General features: G+C 52.9%; 1 protein-coding gene and 2 gene segments (V, D, J or C); all 3 read left to right on the forward strand.

Moving 5' to 3' along the window:
- Window positions 1-19,462, forward strand: part of LOC137768211 (T cell receptor beta constant 1-like) — a 55,489-nt gene that overhangs the window by 26,795 nt on the left and 9,232 nt on the right.
- Window positions 1-19,462, forward strand: part of LOC137768727 (T cell receptor beta constant 1-like) — a 30,671-nt gene that overhangs the window by 10,324 nt on the left and 885 nt on the right. The window contains 2 exon segments of the C gene segment in view: window positions 14,835-14,916; window positions 18,296-18,682. Coding sequence covers window positions 14,835-14,916; window positions 18,296-18,682 — 469 coding nt within the window.
- LOC137768212 (anionic trypsin) lies at window positions 495-3,841 on the forward strand. Its single transcript, XM_068549593.1, has 5 exons — window positions 495-534; window positions 1,510-1,669; window positions 2,644-2,897; window positions 3,271-3,407; window positions 3,689-3,841. The coding sequence occupies exons 1-5, from the start codon at window positions 495-497 to the stop codon at window positions 3,839-3,841; spliced, it is 744 nt and encodes a 247-aa protein (XP_068405694.1).

Below are 19,462 nucleotides of genomic sequence, written 5' to 3' on the forward strand. Positions count from 1 at the left end.
GTCTTCATGTTTACAAGTATGACTTAGTCAAGACTTCTTTCCTCTCATGGGACCAGGATACTGAGCAGCCAAGTTTGCTACAAATATCAGCCCTTCCTTCAAGCAAGTCGAGTAAAGCTCCACGAGGTCAGAGGATTCTCAGGGGCCCAGGTCACTCTCCCTCCTCCTAAGCCTCATCTCCTCAGCTTAAGGAGGCCCAGCTGTGATGTGTGGGGTCTCAGCTTTCCCTGTTTCCCTCATCCCAGCGTCCTCCTCGGAATCAGCTTGTCTTCCTCCCTGTCCTCAGAAGCTGTTTCCTTATCACCCACAAGCCATGAATCCACAGAGTGGCCAAACATAGTAGAACTGATGCAAGACTCCAGGAAAAGGAAAGCTGCAGGTGTGTTTGTATGGGGTTGGGGGGTGGTGACCCTCCACCCTCACCTACACACCCCCTCCCTCTCCTCGGGAGGTATAAAGGCTCTCCATCAGCCACTCAACTACACTTCTCCACCATGAATCCACTGCTGATTCTTGCCTTTGTGGGAGCTGCCGGTGAGTCCCATGCGTTGCTTTGGGCCCCATTTGCCCCTGTCCTGGGAGAGATACACGCTCCACCATTCCTGCTACCTTTCCTGTTCTCCCTGTGTGCTGAGATCCTGCCTTCCCTGTCCAGCACCCCTCCTTCCCACTCTGGGGCTCTCTTTAAGCTTCATTCTCTCACCTTCTGCCGGACTCCACTCCCATCTCCCTCATCCATCAATTTTGGGGCTTTGTTGGGAGAGGCGAGAAAGGGAGACCAGGTGGGGATGGTTTGTGAAATGAGCCAGGACTTGAGGCTCTAGGATAGCTCCACGGTAGCTGTTCCTAACCTCGGATGCACCTGGGGAGGTGGAAAGATGACTCATTCCAGTCCTATTAATTGGCCTGGGGTGTGGCCCGTGCATTGACTTTTTAAGCTTCCCAGGTAGTTTGCAGATGCCCGGATGTAAAGCCACAGCAGCAAATCACTGTGCTATTGGCCGATAACCGTAACTACCTTTGTCCCGCGCAGTGGGTCCCCGGCCTCGCTGCGCAGATGTGAGCTAGGGGAGGAGCTGGGTACAGCCAGGGCTTCGCGGTCAGATCTTCCTACTTAGGCCATCCCATCATGACAAGCTGGGGCTGAAATTGCAGTGGGGAGTAGACTGGTGATGAGTAAGAGAGAGAAAGAAGCATTCGGTGGGTGAGAGGACCCCTTTCAGACCCTATCGCACGGAATGCACTGTGAGGGGCGTTTCTTGTCCTTGCCCTGGCCCCAGTGGAGGTCTGGGCCCGAGCCCCTGCAGAGTGCCTAGCTCTGTGCCCTGCAGGCACACAGAGCAACTCGGGAGAACTGCCTCCTGTGAGACAAGCCGGCGATGCTCGCTACCGGCCCCGCTCTCATCGCTGTGCTCCTTCAGGAATCCCAATCAGCAAGGTCCAGCCGCGGGGCTCTGGGCTCCACCCCCACCCCTCCTGTTGAATTGGCTTCTCCCTTCCTGTCTCAAGTTGCTTTTCCCATGGACGATGATGACAAGATCATAGGGGGCTACACCTGCGCGGAGAATTCCGTCCCCTACCAGGTGTCCCTGAACTCTGGCTACCACTTCTGCGGGGGTTCCCTCATCAGTGACCAATGGGTGGTGTCCGCGGCTCACTGCTACAAGTCGTAAGTGCTGGGCCCCTGACTACAAAGCCCACCGCCCAGGGCCCTCTGGAAGAGCTGGGGTCTGTGTGGGGGGTTGCTGAAGTCGGGAACGATGATGGGGAAGAGAAGAAGTTGACAATGGCAGCTGACTCACAGGAGATGCGGGTAAAGAGGGGCACCTGTTAGGAAGCCGCTGACACCCCAAATCAGTAGATCAAACAGCAAGGGCTGCGGGTCATAAAAGCAGGGACGGACCATTTTGCGGTAGGAATGGCCAGCGAGAAAAGCAGGCGAGGACCTCACACAAGTAACCTTTGCCAGTCGGCTACACGTTAAAACCACCTGAGATATGTTAAAACAAAAACAAAAACCATAAAAACAAATGCCTAGTTCCTATCTGACTCAGAATTTTTAGGAAGAGAGTCTGAGTATTGGGGAGTTTTTAACTGCCTCTGGCAGTTCTCCTCTCTGGGCAGAGCTGAGAATCACTGCCAAGACCAAGGGTTTGCAAACCTGAGTGCGCATAAGAATCACCCGGAGGGCCTGTTAAAACACAGATTGCTGGGTCCCACCCCCAGCGTTTCTGATGCAGCAGGTCTGGGGTGGGAACTGAGAACGAGTTCCCAGCTGAGGCTGATACTGCACTTTGAGAAGCGCTGGATTAGATCATACGGGAAGACGGCACTTAGCAGAGCGAGAACGGAGGGAGTAGAAGTCACTGCGTGTAGTTCGCAAGGTTGCAGAGGATGAAGGATGCCCGGGGAACTCGAAGTGGCTCGGTTGCACCCACGGCACTGAATGCATGAGAGGCATGGGAAAGGCGGCTGGAAAAGCAAATTGAGAAGCATCCCCAGGGGGACCCCTTCACGGCATCCCTGACCCACTGCCCCTCTACTGCCCTGTGACATTCCCACACCACCACCTGCGAGTAGGGAAAACCCTGGGGGACGCAGGGATGTGGACAAAAGGCCTTTACTGTGCTTCGCCCACAATAGCCGCATCCAGGTGAGGCTGGGAGAACACAACATCGACGTCCTGGAGGGCCGTGAGCAGTTCATCGACGCGGCCAAGATCATCCGCCACCCCAACTACAACAGCCGGACTCTGAACAATGACATCTTGTTGATCAGACTCTCCTCGCCTGCGGCCATTGATGCCCGGGTGTCCACCTTAGCTCTGCCCAGCGCCTGCGCACCCGCCAGCACCCAGTGCCTCGTCTCCGGCTGGGGCAACACCCTGAGCTCTGGAGGTGAGTGGGACCCTCACGACTTCACCCTCCAACCTACCCACATTGCCCAGAACTGAGCATCCCCTGAGCTGGGACCCCTTTGCTTCCAGTCTGCAAATTCACATCAAGTGCCTACTACACGAAGGGTTCTCTGCTGGGTACCAGAGAGATGCGAAGTGTCAAGGAGTTGAGCCCGAGAATCAAAAGCCAGGACAGGTGTAGCCCTTGCTATTAGCACCTCTAGGGAGGGGTCTGCAGTGAGCTTTCTGGGAGTTGAAACCCATCATTCCTTGGAGGCCTCTCCTGGCCACCCTCAGGGTTCAGCACTGGATTGCCATCCCGTCCTGGCCTGACCCACATTTTCCTTTCCTTGATCTCTTCCTGCTCCTCAAAGTCAACTACCCCGAGCTGCTGCAGTGCCTGGACACCCCACTGCTGAGTCAGGCCGAGTGTGAAGCCTCATACCCTGGACAGATCACTGACAACATGGTCTGCGCCGGCTTCCTCGAGGGAGGCAATGATTCCTGCCAGGTGACTTGACCCTACCGCTCTGAGACCGCTGCCCAGACACACAGGCCCCCTGGGAACGGGATTTGAACGCCCAGGGCTGTGGGGCTGGTAGAGGAGGTCCCTGGGCGGTGGTCCCGTGGAGAAACCAGGGAGGCTAGTGTGTGTGGCATCTCTTCAGACTGTGGAGAGATGTGGAGCCACAGAGCCGACAGGAACGGGGTCTTGTAAGGTTCAGACTGTGTGTGGCTCTGGGTCCCCTTTCTTCTCTCTTTATAAACCTTGTCCCACCGCTTCCTCCCCAGGGTGACTCTGGCGGCCCTGTGACCTGCAACGGAGAGCTCCAGGGCATTGTTTCCTGGGGCTCTGGCTGTGCCCAGAAGGGCAAGCCTGGGGTCTACACCAAGGTCTGCAACTATGTGAACTGGATTCAGCAGACCATCGCTGCCAACAGCTAAAGCCCCCGCCCCTCTGCCATCATTATGCTAATAAAGTGACTCTGCTCTAACTGCCCAGGCCTGTACCTGCTCCCTCCGGCCCCTTCACTCTGGGAAACATCTCCTCCCATCTGAGGTCAGACAGGGCTCTACCCCTTACAGATGAGCAGAGTGCCCCATTTCCCAAAATGTCTTCCATGGCACACTGGTATAGCAGCATGTAAAGAGAAGGAATCCAGAAAATAATAATCAGGGGGAGGTTTTCTAGAGGAGAATTCATTTCAGAAAGGCTGCAATGGCCTTGGTACTTCTCTGGGTCTTGAGTGCAGTGCTGATGTGTGCACACGTAGGCATGGTCTGTAAGATCCCATACTTCCTCTCACTGGTACCCACACCTAGGGAAGCACCTGTGCCCATCACCTTGGCCTCTTCTGAGTCCCCTCCGAGCCGCAGCTTGTGTTCTCTCCTGGCAGCGGGAGACCCCATTGGCCCCTATTTCCCAACGACCATCTCACGTGTCTGAGGAAGACAAGAGCTCCCTGGGTCTCCATCCCTCACACTCCTGAGAAATCTGCCTTCTGTTCTTCCCATGTGATGGTACTGACATGAATACGCCATACTGAGTACTTTATAGGCACTTTCAGATTTAGTTCCCTCTCCCCTCTGGGGTGGTTATTATTCCAGCAGTACAGACAAGGAAACGGAGGTTCAGAGAAGGTTATTAGTTTACCCACATCCCTCATCCAGCAAATGGCAGATCTGGAGTTTTGAGTCCCTATTTGCCTGGTCCCAAAGCCCAGCCCCTGCTTCCCCTACCCCATCTCGTGGGCTCTCCAGCTGCAACTATGGTCCATCAGCTCTGCTGTTCAGCATCTCTCCAGCTCATCCCCTGCCTCACAGCACTTCCTGAGGGATACTGGTCTCCTGCCCATCTTCTAACCCTGTGCTCAGAGAGGTCCGGCCCGTTATTTGATTCCTGGTTAATACCTTTCCTGATCTCTCACATTTTCGAAGTAGAAGCCAAGTTCCTCATCGTGGAGATGTAGGGTTCTTCCTGCTCTGCCCCTGCCTATGTTTCCAGCCTCCGTCTCCTCACCCCTCCCCTCCCCTGCTGTGCTCCAATGCTCAGAAGTCCTGGGGGTTTCCTCCAACAAGCATGAACCTCTGACCTCTAGCTCTGGACACGACTGGTCCATCTGGTTTGACGCGCTTCCCACCCACCCCTTCACCCTCTTCAGAAAAGCCTTTGACTCTTCCTGCTCCCCATCCTCTTCTCCACATCCCTGCCCTGGCCCCGTGGACCCTCTGGTCTGAGTAAGGAGTCCTCCTTCTCTTCCATGCTTTCTTCTGTCACAGTTCTGCTCGTGCTGCTGAGTGTATATGGATGTATCTACCTTGGCCTTCAACCATGAGCTTCTTACGGAAGAAATCTCGCCTTACTCATCCTGGTATATCTACTGGTTAAACAACAGCTGGAAGGCACCCCGTGATTGAATGAATGAATGAACAATGAGCTAGGAGTGGAGGCAAACGTACTGAAGAAAGGAAGAGCCTTCCAGAAGAATGATTCTCAGAGTGTGGTCCCTGGATCAAGAGCACCAGAATCACGTGGGAATTTAGGAGAAATGCAACTTGTTAGGTCCCCACCCCTGACCTACTGAGTCAGAAATTCTAAGATGGAGCCCAGCAGCTTGCTTTTAACAAGACTTCCAAGTCATCCTGAGGGATGCCAGAGCTTGGGAACCAGTGTGGTAGAGAGAGCCCTAGACCAGTACTCTCTGTGAAAACGACAGTCACGAACGTCTTTACTAACTATGTGCAGGCACTGTGATAAAACTTTACGTGTATTATTTCTGTCTCACAAGAGCTCCATAAGGGAGATGTTATTTTATTTATCATCATCTTCATTCCCACTTTACAGATAAGGAGACTGGAGTTTAAAAAGTTTCAGTAACTTGCCCAAGGTCCACAGATGTAAGTAGAGGGCGTGGGTGGGAGCCCCGCAGTCTGGCTACAGGAGATGAGCTTGCCTGAGGAGCGGGGCCCCAGCGGCTCAGGTACAGTGCCCAGCAGAGCCCCCCGGAACTTAAGCGAGGAAGCCTGGGTGCTGCTTCCAGCCCTGTCTCCTCATCCCGCGCCCTTTAGCCTCTTCAGATTTCAGTTTCATCTGGGGAAATGAGGAGACAAAGTTTGGGTTCAAATGGGTCAATTAACGGACTTGAAAGTTTTCAGAAATTACGCATAGGTGTTATTTGCGTATCTCCTCCCTACATCCCAACACACGCCTTGAGAAAGGCACACAGGTAACTAACCAGCTTCCCCTCGGGTCCCCTGATCACTATACACATTCTTCTCGCCCCCTCAGGTGGCCGCGCTGAGAGTGCAGCCGCTTAGGTCTAACAAAAAATAAGGAAAGGCTTCCCCCTGCTGCCCAAGACGATGAATGACCTCACTCGGCACCTGCCTGACTGGTCTAAACTCCTTTCACCCCGCCCCCCACCCCACCCCCAAAAAAAAGCTTCGTGGGCACTTGGGCTACTAACAGTGAGTGACACGGTGGCAAAGATCTGGGATAAACCCCATCAGGATAAAAAGTAGTTGTGAAACCAAGACAGGGTGGTATTCTTTGTAAGTCCAAGTCGGGATGAGAGTCCCCAGCTAGATGGTCAAAAGGAAACTCTTAGGGAGTAAATTAGTGACAGGCAAAAAGGGTTAATAAGGAAAATACTATATGGAACTAGATCAAAGTAAATCAGTACATTGATGAAAGTTCCTCAATGTGGAAAGGGAACAAGGAAGAGGCCTTGCCACCTTCCGATTGATAAAAGCAATTGATGACCTTTTATTGGGCTACTGTGAGATCTGTCACTATTCCTGAGTTAAATAAACAGACTGTCTCCTCTTCTTCCTTTTTCCCTAAATTCTAAGAGCCGTGCCAGTTGCGGCCAGCTCTCGCACCACCAGACAGCACTCTGCTGTGCTTCCAGCTGACAGCTGCCCTTCTCCTCAAGGACAAGCCGTGGGTCCCAGGACTGGTGCAGAAGTGGAAATACCCAGGGTCATTTTGTGCTTAATTGTTTATTTAAATGCAAATTAATAAACCTAGAGATTTTGAGCTCAAAGTATCCTGGGGACTACTCAGAAATATGTATTTTTCACGAGCCTCCTAGGTGATTGCAGACTCACTGAGCAAATTCAAGACAGTACAACAGCTTCTTGTATAAACTGGTCTTCTTTGGAAAAAACGAGTTTGTAAATAAAACAAGTATCTTTTTTTTCTAGTGGCAGATTTTAAAATATCACTTAAAGCAGTATTTTGCTGCTGTTTTTCTTTTAAAATTTTATTGTTTTACTTTAAAATAAAATAGATAATAGCTATGTTATCTATTTAAAATAAAATAGCTATCTATGGCTCAAAAATCAACACAATAAAGTTGACACAGAAATGTTAATTTTCCTTATACTCTGTCTCCTCCACTCACTCTTTTTTTTTTTTTAACGTCTTCATTGGAGTATAATTGCTTACAATGGTGTGTTAGTTTCTGCTTTATAACAAAGTGAATCAGCTATCCACTCATTCTTAACAGGTAATCATTTTATCCATCGCTTTTGTATCTTTCCAGTGTTTCTTCATGCAGCATCAAACAAACAGAAGTATAATTCTTATTTTAATAGTAAGTATTATTCTTTTTTTTAATATATAAATGTTACACTTTATTTATTTATTTATTTATTTTTGGCTGTGTTGGGTCTTCGTTTCCGTGCGTGGGCCCTCTCTAGTTGCGGCGAGCGGGGGCCACTCTTCATCGCTGTGCGCGGGCCTCTCACCGTCGCTGCCTCTCTTGCTGCGGAGCACAGGCTCCAGACGCGCAGGCTCAGTAGCTGTGGCTCACGGGCCCAGCCGCTCCGCGGCATGTGGGCTCCTCTCAGACCAGGGCTCAGAACCCGCGTCCCCTACATGGGCAGGCAGACTCTCAACCACTGCGCCACCAGGGAAGCCCAATAAGTATTATTCTTATTTTGTTAGACAAAAGTAGCATACAGGAACCTTATTCTACAGCTTGTTTTTATCCAGTTAACATTATATCTTAGAAAACTTTCCATAGCAGTATGATACATTTTCATTCTTTTTTAGCATTGAATAATATTCTGTGTGAATGTATCACAATTTATTTACCCAACCCCTTACTAATGGGCACTTGAGTTTTTCCCAATCTTTTTGCTATTCCAAATAATGCAAATACTTTACGCACTTTTTTTTTTTGTATGCAAGAGTAATTACAGGGTAAACTCTCAAAGGTGGGATTTCTAGGTGAAAAGGTAAGCACATTTGTAATTTTTATAGATATTTCCAAATTGCTCCCATTAAGAGTTGTATTATTTCGCACCCACCAGCAATCAATGTGTAAAAGTGCATATTTCACCAGAAACTAGCCAATAGAATGGTCTTCCATAATTCAATTTGTCAATCATATTGGTGAAAAGTGACATTTCAATGCAGTTTTACTTTGTATTTATCATTGCAAGATTTCTTTTTCCTATGGTTAAGCACCATTTGGATCTTTTTTTCTGAACCTCTGTTCTTTGCCATTTTTATTGGGCTCTGGATTATTTTCTAATTGATTTCTAGGAGTTCATCATCATGGGGAGATCAGCCCTCATGATGAGAATCACTAATGCTTTTCCCATACTGTCATTGATCTTTTGATTCTGCGTCTATTTCCCCCTGTAAGTGTGTTATCATTATGTGGTCGAGTGTCTTTTTTCTTCTAGATGTTGTCATAGTTTAAAAGGCAACGAAAGGAAGCACCATCTAGTGAAATGAGATGCAGACCACTCAGCTGGAGGTTCAATTTCAAGGTCATCTTGCTCAGGGAGAATAAAATATCTACCAAAAACGTAAAATGTTTCTGCCCTTCAGGGAAAAGAGGGAGAAGACCTTGACCATGATCGCTTGGCCGTGTGATTGTATTTGAACGTTCCTGAGGCCGTATTCATTCAGTTCTCCACATCTGGTTCCCCCAACGCCCTCCACTGAACTCGAATGTCTAAAGTCCACAGTGAGAAGTGCAGCAGCTGATGACACACGTGGTCCCCCCTCACCTCACACTGGTTAGAAATACAGCTCTCAGCTATCACTTTATCTACCCCTGGGAAAGCCCTACCTCTGTGTAGCTAGTGGCCAATTCTCCTTCAGACCACCCTGGAGGTTCAAAATTGGGCCAACGGGGCAGAGTCTGGGTACTGAGTGCTGAAAGGTGTGACCTCTGGGTGCCCAGCATCGGGGCAGTCCCGAGATAGAAAGGGGCTGCTACTATGACGCCAGCTTGCAGAGGGGCGGATACCAGGGAAAGCAGCCCCTGATGCACAGACACACGGCTCTGAGGAGCTAAGAAGGGCATGAGCATGAGGAGGGAGCCCCCTGGCCTGGTCCATCCTCCCCGCCACTTGCACCTGGGGCGGTGATGTCACCGCCTCGCCCTCCAGTGCCCTCACAGGGGCAGCTGCTCTGGTGGTTTCTCCCAGACTCCAGCTTGGAGGGGCGGACGCATGGGAGGAGACGTTTTTGTATAAAGCTGTAACGTTGTGAGGACAGGGGGGCCACGGTGATTCAACCCTATGGGAATCCTTTACAAAAACCTTTCTGCCTGTCCCATTCCCACCGTCATTCCATTCTTCTCCCAGGTCACAGGCCCAAGGGTGGTTTGGGTCAGAATGTCTCCACCTTCCCGCCGTCAACCTGTCAAGCCCAGGCCGTGGAGAAGGACAGGCCTGGATCAGAGCTGAAGCTTCCAGGCAGAAAGGCCAGACATAAGAAGATGCCTCTGTGGCCTCATGGGTGAAGGCCTCAGAGAGACCCCTTTATCCCACCCCTCCCCCTCCCCCCACCCAAGGACAAGGTCAATGGGAAGGTACATGGGAGGTGACCGTTCTATGAAGGAAGAAGCCAGCACTATCCCAGCCCTCCAGGGACAGTCACGGGTCTCTGGGACCCTGCCCTCCTCGCCAGGCCCATATCCTTCTGATGGACCCTCAGGAAGAATCAAAAAACAGGGCACAGGGCCCTCTGGATGGACTCTGCCCGTGCTCCGTGGCCCCAAGAGTCAAAAGTCGAAAACATTCTTCTGTGCAATATCTGTAAAGCACAAGAGGGGATTCCTAGTCCCAGAGTCCACCAGGCACCAAGCAAAACCCCCTCCTCTCTGCACACCTCGCATTTGTTTTCCTCCATGCTCCGCGTCACTGTGCAAACACTGAAGTCTTCTTCGGAGAAGGCACCAGGCTCACGGTCGTAGGTAAGACACAGTCCAGGCCTTTCCTGGCCCCTCGTAGGGGAAGGCGGGTCCCAAGCGTGCATTGTAAGGCAGCTGTATTCTGATGTGCTATGACTATACCTTCGGCCCAGGGACCAAGCTGACTGTTGTAGGTAAGGCCAGGGTCTCCAGGTGGGTACCATGAGGGAGGACTCTCTCGGGGAATGTGGGAGGTAAGGGATGACCCAGCTCCTGGGTCCTGGGGCCCTGGAAAGTTCTGGAACGGTATGCAGAGTGTTTGAAGGGGGCTGGTGGCTCTGGGAGAGAAGGGAGCCATGAACACCCTAACCTCTCCCAGAATCCCAGCAGACAAGGAGAGGTTTTGAAGTGAATCTGGGAGGCTGTGCTCTGGAGACACCTACTATTTTGGGGAGGGAAGCCGGCTCACTGTCATAGGTAAGCCAGTCGGGGCTGGAGGGCTGGGAACCTACAGGGAAGGGCAGGGTCCAGATGGAGCCTCCGATATGGGTGCCTAGGTTAAAGCATGTTTTTATCAGAAAAATCTGAATTCCCGTCTTGATGAATTCTTATCTTGATGAGAGGACGGCCTCCCTCTCCAATAATGTCATAGGCTCGCTGTGCCAAGCCTGGGTTTCCCTACCGAGAGGCAAGTAGTCTCAGCCAGAAAGGGGTCTCCTTGTCCATCTTCCATCTCCTTGGAGGGTGCCCCTCATGGCCACGGTAGATGGGAGAGCGTCTGGCCTTGGATCTTTCAGTCCTGCCGTTTCTCTCCCTCGCGCAGAAAGGAGATGGACACAGGAGAGGGGGCTGAGAAGTCTCACAGGGGGCCAAACTGGTCCTCTGACCGCAGCTTTTCGGGTTGGACAGTTGTCACCCACTCCACCTCTGGGAGTTAAAATTCCGCCAAGGAAGGGGACAGGAGAGCTGCAGGGGGACTGGCGGGGGGTGGGGAAGGAATGAGAGGCATAGGCACAGTTTCCCTGCCAGGCTTAAGTGTTGTGTGACTAATGAAAGCCTGTATTTCAGCAGCGGGACAAAGCTTTCTGGGCTGGGTAAGTAAAGGTCTTCCCTGGGGATGATGTGTTGTAAGGCTGGAGTTCTAGAAGTTCCCCTTAGAGAAAGCAGGGACTGAGAACGCAGCAGAGAAAAGGCGGAGAGTGTGGGTGAGCGGAGAAGGTGCTAGCACCCCCAGAAGTTCTGGGGGGAAGCTCATTTCTGGAAAGAAGGGCCCCATACCGGCCGCTCTGGGGTTTGCCACGCCCGTGTTATACTGTGGAGCGACCGGGTGCAGCACTTTGGAGGTGGGACTCGACTCTCTGTCCTGGGTAAGGCGCCGGAGCCGGGAGACGGGGCCATTGTCCCTTGGACCCGGAGTGTCTATCTCTCTGTCCAGCCCCGGTGGGAGGGGATTGAGTAAACTCTGGTCCCTGTGGGGCTTCCAGGGAGCTGGGTCTGCCGCTGCTTTAGATGAGGCTTGGTTGATTCCTCTGTCTGTCCTCTAAGTCTTCAGCCCATAAACTGCTTCCTTACTCTTCTGTCGGTGGTCCATCGCCCCTTCTTCTGGGCGTGGATCGGCCCCTCCTAAGCCTCCTCCTCTTTCCCCTCTTTCCCCAGAGTGTGCTTAGGCCTTTCTCCCAGTGGGATCCTTTTGGTCCAGAGCCGTGAATCCAGGCAGGGAAAGGTGGCCATCTCTGCTCTCAACGAGCTAAGACTAGCGCTCTGGCTGGAGACCTCTGGGGGTTTTTCCTACAGCCTCCTGCAGCTGTGTTCCTATAATTCGCCCCTCCACTTTGGGATCGGCACCAGGCTCACCGTGACAGGTATCAGGCAGGGAGGGGGGGTGTAAGGAGGGGGTCAGAACTGCCCTTTCCTTCCAGAGCATCGCCAGCTTGCTCCGCTGTGTTCGATGCGGCTCTTCGGCCGAGGGCTCAAAGGAGCTGTGCTTCTGTGCTTCCTCTCCCGGCTTTGTGTTTTCTCGTTCTTCTTCTTATTGTTCTCCAAGATTCCTCTCCTCTCTCCTGTTTCAGCGGGTGTGCTGCTTTACTTTCCCTTTCTTATCTGATCTTCTCCATTTCCCCCCCCCCCCTTCTAACTCTGATCCTGCACTGTTGACCCCGTTTTGGTGAATAGCTCCGTCTTCTATGTTAAAATCCACCCCCAACACCTCCCTCCAGCTCAGAGCGCTGTCCTCGCCTTCCTTGTCCTCCTTCTCTGTCTCCAAGATCCATGTGTGTCTTCCTGAGGCGGTTTAAGGTCTCAGGAGGCCATAGGGGAGCAGCTTGGTGAGACTGAGGTGGCTTGAGGGGGGCTCCTGAGCCCTAAGGGCCGAGGTCCGTGTCACGGCATCATGTGAGCTTGCAGGGGTGGCCCTGGGCAACATTGCGATTGGTGGGGGTCAGAGGAGGTAGGTCTGAATAAGCTGTTACAACTGGAAACTTACACCATCTTAGCAACAGCCAAGGCAGAAAGAAGAGAAGTAGCTAGAGGCCCCGTGCTCTCAAACCTCAGGATCTGTGCTGAGATCAGCGAGTCAGAGGCCCATCGTGAAACACTAACACACCATTACCACCCTCTGGAGAAAGCAGGCAGGTGGGAGAAGCAGGGCAAGGGTGAGATGGGCCTGGGCTGGAGTTATAGACACGGCCAGAGCAGTGGGCCACAGAGGTTCTACCAGATTGGTTGGCTGGAGCAGCCTTTGTCCTGCAGATGGGAGCACGTGCCAGGGAGTGTCATGGAAATTGGAAAGTACAAATCACTGGGATTCAAAATGCCTGGGTTCTGGGGAAGGAAGGGCTCATGCAATTTGCAAAGTGACCTAAACTGTCTCAGGCCCTCTGAGATGTATAAAACAGAGATGACAGTGGTAGTCTCTTGGGGTCCTGAAACTGTAAGGGACTAAATCATGTGAAAATCCTTTGTAAAGGATTTACCCTCTTGTAGCCATCCTTTTCATTCTTGTTGTTTATCCTCACTGTGTCACAGAGTTTGCCTTTTTCCAAACCTGTGGCTCAATTTTCCCATTAGAAACATTTCCCAAACTCGGATAAAGTGGAGACATCTGGGTTTGCCATACTTCTGCTCCACAAACTCATTCCCAGAGCAGAGCCAAACAGAGGGCACAGTACATTCTGGCAACAAGGAGGGTGCTTGAAAGGTAGACGTGTTTTTTTCCCATCCCTCCATGTCTTCACATGAGGGCCTGCCTTCCAACAATTCCAGAAATTCTCTCCCTTCTGTCAGGCATGTCAAAGGGCCTGGGACTTTATAATATGAACCCTCTGATGAACTGGCCCTCGGACTTTGGGATTTGTTCGCTTCTAAGCTTTTGCTGCTTTTATGAATATAAAGTGTGGCTAGAGCTAGCATTCAAAAGCGGGTAGAGAGGTTTGCTGGTCACTGGAAATAAGAAAGGGTTCAACCCATGAACAGTTCCTTTCATGGGATTCCAGCCATCCTCGGCAAGCTACCAGACACCCCGGGCGCCCTGGTGTAGCAGTCAGTGTGGAACATCAGATAGGATAATAGCCAGAGGCACGGGGGCTCCACAAAGCCGGTTACATGTAAAATCAAAACAAAACGTGAGTTGGGTAGAGTATAGAGAAAAGAATATGTCAGATGCAACGGGAAAAGTATCTCTTCTGGGGAAGAATGGCTAATTCTAATTAATATGTGCTGTCACTCAAACAGATAAGCACATACACCCTGCAAAAACAGGAAAATGATCATTGGAAAAAGTCAGTTGAGTTCTCAGGATCATGCTGCTGGTAGGAATCCTCTGCCTCAAAATCCAGGCTTATTTCAACTCTACTGTAATTGCTTCTAAGTCTGAAAAGTTAGATAGTCATGCACCAAAGAGGGATTTGAACTAGGAAGAAAACAGACAGATATACTCATTCGATGGTTAATCCTACAGGGCCCCAAGTACAGGGCTTTTCAAACACAGCCAAGAAAATCAGGATATAATGCCACCTTAGGGACTTGTGGGAGGCAGTCAGTAGTGAGTGCCCATTGTGGGGAGAAAGAAGGGGCAAAGATGAGGGAGACTAACAGCAGAGAATTGGGATGGTGACGCCCAAACGAACCCCCTCTGCCTCTCCCTGCTCCACACTCAGCTTCCCAGGAACATGAAGAATCAAAACGTTAAAGTGGGATAATCATAAAACTTTTCACAAAACTTGCCCTTTGACAAAGCACTTGCAGGTGTGTAATTTGTTAAGCACTCACAACAACGCTGTGGGGAAGATATTACCCCATTTTTCAGTTGTGGAAACGAAGGCCAGGGAGGTTGCAGGTCCCAGAAGTAGTAAGAGGCAGGGTATAGCCTGGAACACTTCCCAATCCAGCTAAATCTCCATCACAAATACCCCTTCCAATTTCACAACTACTATAAGTCCCCAAGCCAAGCTGATTCTCTGCAAATTGGGGATGACCTCAGGCAGGGCCCAGATTTCTGTGTCCAGCTAGTTCTGGAGAGAGGTGGGAAGAGAGAAGCCAGGGAGGAGAAGGGTGGTCCCAGTCTGTGCCAGGGGAGGAGGGCAAGAGGGAGGAATTTTTGGTAGCCCCTTCCCACTGTGCTCCTACAATGAGCAGTACTTCGGGCCAGGGACCCGGCTCACTGTGCTAGGTAAGAAGGTTGCTCCAGGGGGGGAGGGAGGATGGGCTGCCCAGCCTGGATGACCGCCTGAACCCTGGCTTTGGGGGCGTGGGCGCTGGACCCTCCTAGGCTGCTCTCTGAGAAGGCAAAGTTTGCTCCGGGGTCCCAGGGCTGTGTGAATACCAGAGAGCTGTATTCTGGGGATGGCTCCCATCTGACTGTGCTGGGTAAGGAGGGCAGCTGGGGTCCCTGAACGCTCCCTAGGACGGGCTGGAGAGAGGTGGGCAGCTGCCCATCTCCATTTGGGGCTGTGCTCCGGGTCGGTGGGGACCTGGGCAGAGTCCGGGACGTCAGGAGAGGGCAGCGCCGGTTTTTGTCCTGGGCCTCAGGGCTGTGAGCCAAAACACTCAGTACTTCGGCGCGGGCACCCGGCTGTCGGTGCTAGGTGAGCGGGGACGCTGCCGCCGGGGACGCGGCGGGTTTTTGCGCGGCGCTGGGGGGCCGTGACTCAGAGCCCCAGTACTTCGGGCCGGGCACGCGGCTCCTGGTGCTAGGTGAGCGCGGGGCGGCGCGCCTCGGTTTGGGTGGGGAGCCCCGGGGCTGTGCTTTACAGGCGCCGCCCTGCCCTTCGGGGCCGGCAGCCGGCTGACCGTGGTGGGTGAGTGCCCGCGGGCCCGGCAGCGGCGGCGGGGCGGGATGCAAGGTCGGAGCCGGGCGCTGGGACCCGGAGGCCGAGTGGCTGGGCGCTGAGGGGTTTGCGTGCGGGACCGGGACTCCGTGCTCCAGTGAGCGGCATTTCGGCCCAGGCACCAGGCTCACGGTCACAGGTGAGATCTGGCCGCCTCCCTGCCTTCCATTCGCAGCCCATCGTGTCCCCGGAAATGGGTGGGCAGGGCTGGAGCTGGGCTGGAGCTGGGCTGGGTTGCCAGGTGGCCCTCTGTGGGGTCAGCTCTGCAAGGGATGAAGGGCCTGGCATGGGGTACTCCTGGTTCTGGAACAGAGGCAGAGGGCAAGGGGGGGCTTTGGTCTCTTTGTTTCTGAGATATTTAGGGACAGGGTGAGCATTGGAGAGAGAGAGGATTTATTAGGACTCTGAGAGCTGCTTGATTGGAGAAAAAGACCGAGGAGGACAGTCTGGGCTGGGGGGAGGGCAGGAGGGTGTGTAGCTGATGCAAAGGGGAAAATGAGCCGGAGGGGCAGGAACAGGCAGGGATGAGCACGGGGTGTGGCCCCTGCAGAGCCGGCTCCTGGGAGGTGCAGATGGAGGCTTCCACGGAACAGAGGAGGAAAAGGATGACAGACAAGAATGTGGAACAGAGAGGTGAAAGAGAGAAACGCGAGGAAGTGAGGGAGAGAATCGAAATCAGCGGGGTTTGTTGATTTACTGTTTAGAAGTTTGGATTTAAAATTAGGTTTAAAACTCTTCCTCTCTTCCTAAGCCCCAGACCCCTGAGGGCCAGGCTGTGTGTACAGCACATGGGGGCTGGATGGGAACCTGGGCCGCTGGGTGGATTTACTCACCAAATGTACCCCTCTCATCCCCTAGCCCCAAATCTCCCTCCTCACACCATGTCTTCTAGGTTAAACAGCCAGATGGTGCAGGACATGCATTAAAATGCAGATATTTTGCTTGTGAGGTGAGGAACATTCCCAGAAGGATCTTAGGCTCTTAGTGCTGGAAAAGGACCTTAAAGGTCACCTACTGTTGGGAGCATTGAGGCTCCAGAGGGGAGGAACCCCTCAATACGGGTATATTTACCTGGATGATCTGACAACAGCAAGCGCTGTTTGTAGGTAGGCTCAATAAGATGGAGCCAGTGGGGATCAGCTGAAGTGTGTGTTCCCGGAGGGGAAGCTGGGTTCCTGTGATCAGCCGGGGTGGAGAAAAGCAGGAGACCTCAGAACCAGGTAAATCTGGGTCCCAAGCCCTGGCCCTTTAATGATCTGGTGACCTTGGTCAAGTGAATCTGTGGGAACCTTCCCTCTTCTATACAATGTCATCAACAATACCCACTGCTTAATCTGCTGTGAGACTTACAAGAGTAGCTACATGGAGAGTATCCAGGAAACCTCTTGTAATGCAGTGGTCCCCTCCCTACCCTTCCGCTAGCTGCCCACTGGCAAGGGAGGGGAGCCCAGTGCCAAAGGAGGGGCAGGTTTGGCATGTGGCTAATGGGGAGGAGGGCTGGGAACAGGACCCATAAACTTCAGAGTTCTGCCTGAGGCTAGTTCAGCCCACATCCAAGCACACACAACAGAAGCTCACCAGGACACACACAGTACACCCACATGGGCAAGCCGACCCACACCCCACAGGGACTCGCGAACATGGAGGGAGAACCGGCTTTGCCCTCATCGTGCAGCCATGCAGTCAGTGCTTCAGGGTGTAACGAAGGTCTGGCTTTTGATCGTTCGGTCCATCACGTCAGCATCATGGGGCGCATCACACGTGGCTCAAAAGGCATCTTTACTTTCTCCAACAGGGGCTGAGAGTTTGCTGGGTGAGGAGGTCAGAGGAGCACATTCCATAGTGCCCTTGGAGGGCTGGTTGAAACCCAGGGGCAAGGTCTTTGAGGCGAGAGTGAATAACCAGGCTGGGGGCAGAAAGCCTGATGGAGCCAGGACAGCAGAGAGAAGTTAGGAGATTTCCATTTCAGACCTGGTCGGCCAGTAAAGACCTAGGGACAGAGGAGTTATCAGCAAGGTGAGAAAAGCAGGGCGGGGGCAGCAGACCTGATGGGAAGCAGAACCACCACAAAGGGAACACCCAGGGCTTTTATTAAAATTTACTTAGAATTTCAAAATGGTGACACCAGCACATTAAATCAACAAGGGGCCCTTCTAAGTGTGGGGTCCCGTGTGACTGCACAGGTCACACACCCAGGAAGCCGGCCCTGAAGTCAGATCACATCCAGGGAAATGTGAAGAGTCAGTTAGAAAAACATTTTCTCCATCTTCCAGCCTAAACTACATCTCTTTAGAATGAGATGTCTTGCTTGTAACAGAATTGCTCAGAAACAAACAAAACAATCAATAAAAAGCAAAGAGCAGAATAACATGAATGTAGGAGGGCCCGGAAGCAATGAGGCAGCCAGATGAAAAGGCCGCAGGGGCATTAACTGGAATGCCTTCACCTGGAGCCCTGGGGGACGCCACAGACCAGAGGCTTAGTTGTAGCCAGACAGCTGGGAGCAGAAGTTGCTCTGATGGTCTCAGATGCCTATTCAGGAAGCTTGCTGGTAGGGAAAAGTAGAATACGTGGAATCAAAGGGGCAAAGAAGGTTGAAGATGCCTGCATTTGAATCACAGGGAGATGGCTCTCTGTCTGAGGTGAGGAAACTGCAAGGCCACCTCAGGGGCTGGGGACACAGGGGACAAGCCTGTCGTAGGGTCAATACAAAGGCCAGGCAGGCCGAGGGAGAACAATCACAGGGGAGCGGGTGGTGACCCCCAAACAAACAACCAGGACCTACTACTACGTAATTTCCTTTTACGATGACCCCGTGGCCCCCTTCCCTGTGCCCCCGACTCACACGCACAGGCGCAGCCCTACCACGCCCAGCCGGCTCTCCGGCCACCCCTGCTCCCAACCCCTCTCCCTTCCAGACGACCTGAGCAAGGTGACCCCACCCAAGGTGGCTGTGTTCGAACCGTCAGAAGCTGAGATCTCCCGGACCCAGAAGGCCACGCTCGTGTGCCTGGCCACGGGCTTCTACCCCGACCACGTGGAGCTGAGCTGGTGGGTGAACGGGAAGCAGGTCAAGACAGGGGTCAGCACGGACCCTCAGCCCCACAAGGAGGACCCCAGCCGCAGTGACTCCAGCTACTGTCTGAGCAGCCGGCTGAGGGTCTCCGCCCCCTTCTGGTACAACCCTCGCAACCTCTTCCGCTGCCAAGTCTGGTTCCACGGGGTCCCGGACGAGGACGAGTGGAAGCAGGACGGGCCCAAACCCGTCACCCAGAACATCAGTGCCGAGGTCTGGGGCCGAGCAGGTGAGCCGCTCCGGCAGGGTTCAGCAAGGAGGGAGGCAGAGCAGGCAAAGGGGGAGATCCAGGGGGGAGAGCAGAGAGACTAGATGCAGAATAAAGGGGAGGGTGTGGGAAGCCCACCGTGAGGGAGGACAGGGCACCTCGGGCTAATTCCTCCCCCAGATCCCAGATCGTCAGCCCAACTCAGCTGTGCTGAAAGGTCCCCCTCCCTACCCGCCTGCACCGCTCAGGGTCTGAGCAGTGGGTCCTCATCCCCTTCAGTGCTGCCATGTTCCGTGACCTTCAAGGATGCTGTGGCCACATCGCCAAAACAGAAGGAAGGTGGTGCTAGGACTCTGACCAGAGGCTGCCCTGAGCCTGGGAGTCTGGCTTAGTTTTTTATTTTTCTTGATTTTTTTGAAAGCAGCTCAAAATACCACACATTTGTTATTGTATAGTTTTGATGGGTCAGGAATTTGGGCATAACTTAGCTGGCTCGTTTTCCTCAAGAGGCTGCAATCAGGGCTTCCCTGGTGGCGCAGTGGTTGAGAATCTGCCTGCCAATGCAGGGGACACGGGTTCGAGCCCTGGTCTGGGAAGATCCCACATGCCACGGAGCAACTGGGCCCGTGAGCCACAATTACTGAGCCTGCGCGTCTGGAGCCTGTGCTCCGCAACAAGAGAGGCCGCGATGGTGAGAGGCCCACGCACCGCGATGAAGAGTGGTCCCCGCTTGCCGCAACTGGAGAGAGCCCTCGCACAGAAACGAAGACTCAACACAGTCATAAATAAATAAATAAATAA

This window comes from Eschrichtius robustus, chromosome 8 (assembly GCF_028021215.1).
Source record: "Eschrichtius robustus isolate mEscRob2 chromosome 8, mEscRob2.pri, whole genome shotgun sequence".
In the NCBI taxonomy this organism is placed as follows: domain Eukaryota; kingdom Metazoa; phylum Chordata; class Mammalia; order Artiodactyla; family Eschrichtiidae; genus Eschrichtius; species Eschrichtius robustus.

Excerpts from the sequence above, each read along its gene's own strand:
- LOC137768212 (XM_068549593.1), top strand. The coding sequence starts at position 495 with ATGAATCCACTGCTGATTCTTGCCTTTGTGGGAGCTGCCG. Across the intron at positions 535-1,509 it reads TGCCTTTGTGGGAGCTGCCG|TTGCTTTTCCCATGGACGAT; the intron begins GTGAGTCCCATG and ends TCCTGTCTCAAG. Across the intron at positions 3,408-3,688 it reads GAGGCAATGATTCCTGCCAG|GGTGACTCTGGCGGCCCTGT; the intron begins GTGACTTGACCC and ends CTTCCTCCCCAG.